The 6,000-nt window shown below is 43.5% G+C and overlaps 1 protein-coding gene across 1 annotated transcript in view; it reads left to right on the top strand.

The window, feature by feature from the left end:
* The first annotated feature begins 144 nt into the window (after positions 1-144).
* Positions 145-6,000, top strand: part of GNL2 (G protein nucleolar 2) — a 21,961-nt gene continuing 16,105 nt past the window's right edge. The window contains exons 1-4 of the mRNA XM_081144909.1: positions 145-361; positions 2,034-2,118; positions 3,094-3,188; positions 5,076-5,215. Of these exons, the coding sequence (XP_081001035.1) occupies positions 298-361; positions 2,034-2,118; positions 3,094-3,188; positions 5,076-5,215 (384 nt within the window). The 5' untranslated portion in view covers positions 145-297. The remainder of the gene's footprint in view (positions 362-2,033; positions 2,119-3,093; positions 3,189-5,075; positions 5,216-6,000) is intronic.

The raw sequence follows: 6,000 nt of genomic DNA, 5'->3' as shown, positions 1-6,000 counted from the left end.
GCGGTTGCTATGGAGGGGCAGCTTGACGGTTGCTAGGGAGAGAGAGGGGCGGGGCCTCAGCGCCCGGCCCAGTCTCAGCGGCCGGGGCGGGGGTGGAGCCAGGAGTGCGGCTGCGCACTAAGCGCGTTCGCAGGAAGTCGCACTAGGGAAAAGGGGCGCGAGCGGAAGTGACGTAGCGCTTGCACACGCGGTTTAGCGTAGTTCACGCGGGTCACTTCGGCTGGGTTTGGGAAGTTACGAGCTCCTGTACCTGCGCTAGGCCGAACCTCGCACTCCGGTCCTCGTCCCGTCGTCAAGATGGTGAAGCCCAAGTACAAAGGACGGAGCACCATCAACCCGTCTAAGTCAAGCACAAACCCCGGTACTGGCGGCGGGGCTCGCGGAGGGTGGAGCTTGGAGGGAGCTTGAGGGGAGGGCTCCGCGGAGACAGAGGGGGAGGGGGAGCACCGGGGTGGCGTTGCCTGGAGTGACTTTGAGCTGAGTGGCTATTGGGGAATGAGAAGGTGGTTTCTTTCGGAGGCTCTGAAGAGGGCCGACGTCTGGCACGCCTGTCAGGGTTGTGTGTCAGGCACCAGGTCTAAAGGCGGGGAAAGGGAGCGCTCGGGCCTGGCAGCCGCGGGGCGACTCCAGTTGTGAGATGCAGAAACCGGGAAGCTCAGGGTTGGAAGGGGCAGTTAAACTTGACCTCTTCTTGTGTTCTGTGTGGATCAGGTGTTGAAGCTTCTCCCGCAGTACGTTTCAGTCTTGTGTGATTCCACAGTCCCAGCTGAAGGAATTTCCGGAAGTAAATTAGATAAAAGTCAGATTGAAAGTGGTGTAGCCCAGCCCTGCTGGCCTTTTATATTTCACCACACTTGCCTGCCACCTAAGCTTTGACCGTTTAAATGAGAAAGGGATTTTAGATTTGGCTCTTGGAGTCATCCCATATACTAAAGCTCAGAGAAAACCCTACAGATAAATAAATAAAGATGTTTTTGAAGATGTGTATGAGTTTTGTGGAGGTTCCACCTATAGGATGAACAAGATAGACTTTGGGGGAGCCCCTTCTCTTCACGTTTAGTAAAGAAAACTTTGTTTTTATATATGACTTAGTGTTTGATTACTCTAATTCATGTTGACCATTTTCTCTGGATTGCTGATAAATTATTCAATTTGGGCAGACTGGAATCCTAGAATGTGAGACCCCAAAAGGCCTTTAGAGATCATGATGTTATAGGTGAAGATACTGAGCCAAAATAGGGGAAGTGGCTTGTCACAATTGGGATAGTTAGTGAGCAATAGGGCTGCCAGTCCTGTGATTTTAGGCTGTTTTCTACTGTATCGCTTCAGGAGTAGACAGGTGATTTGAAGGGATCCAAAATGAGAAACAAGGCTAGTATTACCATGCTTATTTGTCCTGTTTTTCTCTCAGACATAAGGCAAGAATTACTAGCTGTTGCTCAAACTAAAATCAAACATCAGAAAGTTAGGAAACTGGTACCTTAGAAACAACTGTTTCAAAATTAGAGTCTCCATGGTGCCTTGCATGTAGCAGACACTCGATTTTTGTTAAACTGAGACCCAGAGGTAGTTGTCTTAGAAGTTAAGAGCACAGATGGTGATCAAATGCTTTTGTTCAAATTGTAGCTTTGCCATTTAGTAGCTGTGTGACCTTGGGCAAGGTATTTGACCACTGCATCAGTTTCTTAGCCTGCAGAATGGGGATAATGGGTCCATCTTTATAGGATTATTGTGTGGATTACATGAGACAATGCCTGTGATGTGGATAGCACAGTGCCATAATTAATGCTAGAACATATTAGCTATTATTATTATTATCAAGTACAGTGCTACTGCAGATCAGAGATTAGGTTAGCTTTGTCATACCATGTAGCTTCCAATAATAGTAACGTTGGAACAACATATGGAGAACGTAGAGATTTTGCAGTGAGGTGTCAGCCTGCCTACTCTGAGTGAACTAATTGGTGTATTTGAAGCAGTGTTCATACTTAGACTTGGTTATCAAGTAGTGTGCAATCTACTGTGTTTCCTAGATCGAGTACAGGGAGCAGGAGGCCAAAACATGAGGGACCGGGCCACAATCCGACGCCTGAATATGTACAGGCAGAAGGAGCGCAGGTGAGCATCGGGCACTGTCATCCTTCCCTCTTTCCTCCATTCCCTTGACTTGTAGCTGAGACCCATTAAACCTTTGATATTCCCACCCACACTTTCCAAATAGGCATGGCGTATTTTTATATATCATTTTATAGGGATATTGTTATAATAAATTGTGAATTTTTGGTTCAAGATGAGGGTAGTGGGTGGTGAATTGGGATTGTGTCACAATACTCTACAACGGTTAGAGGTCTTGTTCCTCACAGCCTTGGCCTCCGCAAGTGGCATCTTAAATCTCAAGTTAAATATCTGTCAGGTAGAGATCTGGTTTTACTTTAACAAAGCATATAGGTCTGTCGTCATAAAAGCAGCCAGAGAACTTGTTTTTTAATGCCAAACTTCCAATCACAACATTGTGGCACTTGAAAACTCATCCCAACTCTGAGTTCTGCTGAGGCAGCCTCTACTGCAGGGACTTGCTGAGTGTGGTGTTTCACTAGCTGGTCTTAATTTGTTTGGTAATTAGAGTCTTCATTGGTTCTAAAAGATGTGTCTAAAACACAAATGTCAATGAACTTAATCTGCCGTAGTCACCTACTCTGTAGTTTGTTTTAGAATTTTGAGTTCCAGCATAAATCACCCTCTACTTAAAATTCATTTAAAGCAGCCTTCAAATAATTACCTAAAAAACTCAAGTATGTCATTTTTTTTTTTTTTAAGCAAGAAACAGTAAACAGATTTTTAAACATTGGCATTATTTGTTATTCATCTAGCAGAAATCATTACGTGCTCTGTTGCAAGAGGATAAATGGCTTTTGGGCAATCTGTTTCAAATGTAGAAGTACTTTTTGTTTACTGAAATCTGTATTTCATGATCATTTAAAACAAAGAAAGAAAAGAAAAGATCCTTTTGATGGAAAGGGTGTTCTGTAAACCAAACTTTGCTGCTGCCTTTCTTCTGTACTCAACCAAAGTTCGTTAATTTCCTCAATTTAGGAACAGCCGTGGTAAAGTGATTAAGCCTCTGCAGTATCAATCAACGGTGGCTTCTGGCACAGTGGCGAGAGTGGAGCCAAATATTAAATGGTTTGGTGAGTATTGTCCTCTGTTACTTTTGCTCTACAAAATGTGCACTGTGTGGAAAAGGGTAGGATATTCAGGTGTCTAAAAGGCAGGAGTTTTTGGGTGAGTGGAACTCTCAAGGATTATATGAGAAAGGGAATGAGATAAGAAATAGCTGTGGTGGGAAAAGTGCTGAGAAAAGTAGAGGTGGTGGATTTCATCAATAACTACTTTTTGAAAAGAGCTCATCATTGTTAATTGTAAGTGACTCTCTCAAACAGGTAAGACCACCCTTAATGACCAGCATTCATAGACCTTAGAACTGTCATCTCTTCATTTCTGGTAATCTGGAGAGGTTACTGTTTGAGAGGTGCCTTGCAGGTGTGTTTGGACTTTTGCTTGCAGAGTGAGCGCATTAACCTGAAGTTCCTCTGAAACATTTTGTCTTAATGGGGTTGTTGTTGAACTGAGTGCCAGTGAGAGGATCTCATTGTTGGTCCTTCCCAGGAGTGAATAGAGCATCTGCAGAGTCATAAAGGGATCAGGGCTTCCTTTGGAAAGTCCACCTTCCATTTAGTTTGGGCTTTCAGGCTTTCCCTCAGCCGCTACTAGATGTGTGGACCTGTCAGATGATTGGATCCCGTGGTTTGTCTGGTGTTTGACCTCTCTCTGCTTGGGGGCCGATGGCAGCTACCTTTGAATATCTTTTACATCTTTTGACGGCAACACAGAAAAGCGTCAAAGAAAACTCTGTAGAGAGACCTTTAGCATGATGGTTGGGTACTGTGACTCTAGATCCTGACCACCTGGGTTTAAATCCTCTGGATTCTGCCATTTCTATGACTGGGCACATTGTTAAGTCTGTTTGTTCATCAGTTTCCTCATAATCTAAAATGAAGATAAAAATGGTACCCATCTTATAGGTATTGTGGTAACTAAATTAGTAAACCTGTGTAAGGTGCTGAGAATAGTGCCTAGCAGATAGTAAATACGATATAAGCATTGACTATCACATCACCATTCCATTGTCATAGTCATCAACATCTCCAGTTTTGTGTCTGTGCTGCAACATGCTGCTTAGTTAAATACATTCTTCGGGACCTCTCACTTACAAGGTGTTCTCCAGCTGGTGTTACATACCTTTATTTTGTTCTCTCACAGGGATTTATTGGTTCATTTAATAGTCCCTTCAAACCCTCGTAACCTGAAAAACAGCAACTGACTCTTAGGTTCTGTGCTTCGGGATTCTTTGTGTATACCAACTAATCAGCTGTGATTGGCTCCAAATTTCTTTGCCAGATCTAACAGGAAGTAGGACATTTGTCAAATCTGAGTTCCATTCAATGATGTTTATTTTTCAGTTTCATCCAGTCAGGAAGTTGGGCTTGGAAATCTGTTGAAACCTTTTATGTGTCTGGATTGGTGGATTAGTAGTTCATAGTGTAATGAGTGCAGGGGAGGCAGTTTTTTTGTTCTTGGTTCCCCCCCTCCTTTTTTTTTTTTTTTTTGGTTAATCCTCACCCGAGGATATTTTTTCCATTGATTTTTTTTAGAGAATGGAAGGGGGGTGCGAGGGGAGAGAGAAACATTGGTGTGAGAGAGACACATTGATTGGTTGCCTTCTTCACGAGCCCTGACGGGTAGGGGATTGAACCTGCGACCCAGGCGTGTGCCCTTGACTGGAAATTGAACCCATGACCCTTCGGTTCAAGGGCCAGTACTCTGTATCACCGAGCCACACCTGCCAGGGCTTTTTCCTCTTTTAAGTTTTGAAAATGAGTGCATGGATGGATGTATCAGGTGTTTGGGTGAGCAAGGGTAATTTAAAATCTTGCCTTTTCCTGTGTCATTGGGAAGATGGATGCAGAATCAAAAAGGGGTTGTTTATTAAATGGCAACATTCTTTTGTAAAACAGGAAACACACGTGTGATTAAGCAGTCATCATTACAAAAATTTCAAGAGGAAATGGATACAGTTATGAAGGATCCTTACAAAGTTGTCATGAAGCAAAGCAAGTTACCCATGTCTCTTCTCCATGATCGAATCCAGCCTCATGTAAGATGGAGAGCCTGGCAGTGGAATTTTGTTGGCAAATGCCATGCAGATTGTCTCTGCCATATCTGTCTTTTGTTTTTCCATAGAGAATAGTGACTTTGATGCAGTGCTAATGCGCTTTCCGAGACTTCTCTCTTCACCTTTCTTAGGGGGTCTCACCTTTAGTATGAATTGCATTCTGTCGGGGGTTCAGTACTATGCTGATCAAAGCACTGGCTTTGGAGTGAGACCTGGATTTTAATCTTTGCTCTACCCCCTCCTATGGCCTTAGTTACATTTCTCTGAGCTTTCACTTCCCCAGCTGTAGAGTCAAGATAACCCACCTCCTCGGGTGACTGGATGCAAATGAAACATCAGTAAAACTCTTTGCATATAGTGAGCACACAGCCCGCCACCTAATCAGAGCTAAGTAGATCATAGCTATTACTAATACTGTTTAAAATTTTTTTGGTAGGCAAACTTGTTTAAGCAATAATTCCATCAGACTTTGGGGAAAGGTAGAATTGGGATTGGTAGGAAGGAGAGCTTTGGTGGTGTGTATTTGGAGCTTCTGAGAGATCCGTGGAGATTATTTTGAGCTGAAGGAAAGGGTGCTGGTCAGATTGGTTGTTAATCATGGAAGTTCAAAGTACAGTAAGAACTGAATCTGGCTTGAGTAGAATGAGTTGCACACAGAACCAAAAAAATGGCCTAATGTTTTCCTGCACGTTTTTACTTGCGTTGAATAATAATTCCCAGAAACGGAGCCCGTGCATAAGCTTCAGTTCCAGTATAAGGAGGGGAAG

This window comes from Miniopterus schreibersii (genome assembly GCF_964146895.1).
Source record: "Miniopterus schreibersii genome assembly, chromosome: 8".
NCBI classification, from domain to species: domain Eukaryota; kingdom Metazoa; phylum Chordata; class Mammalia; order Chiroptera; family Miniopteridae; genus Miniopterus; species Miniopterus schreibersii.
This window is presented reverse-complemented; position numbering and strand designations above follow the sequence as displayed.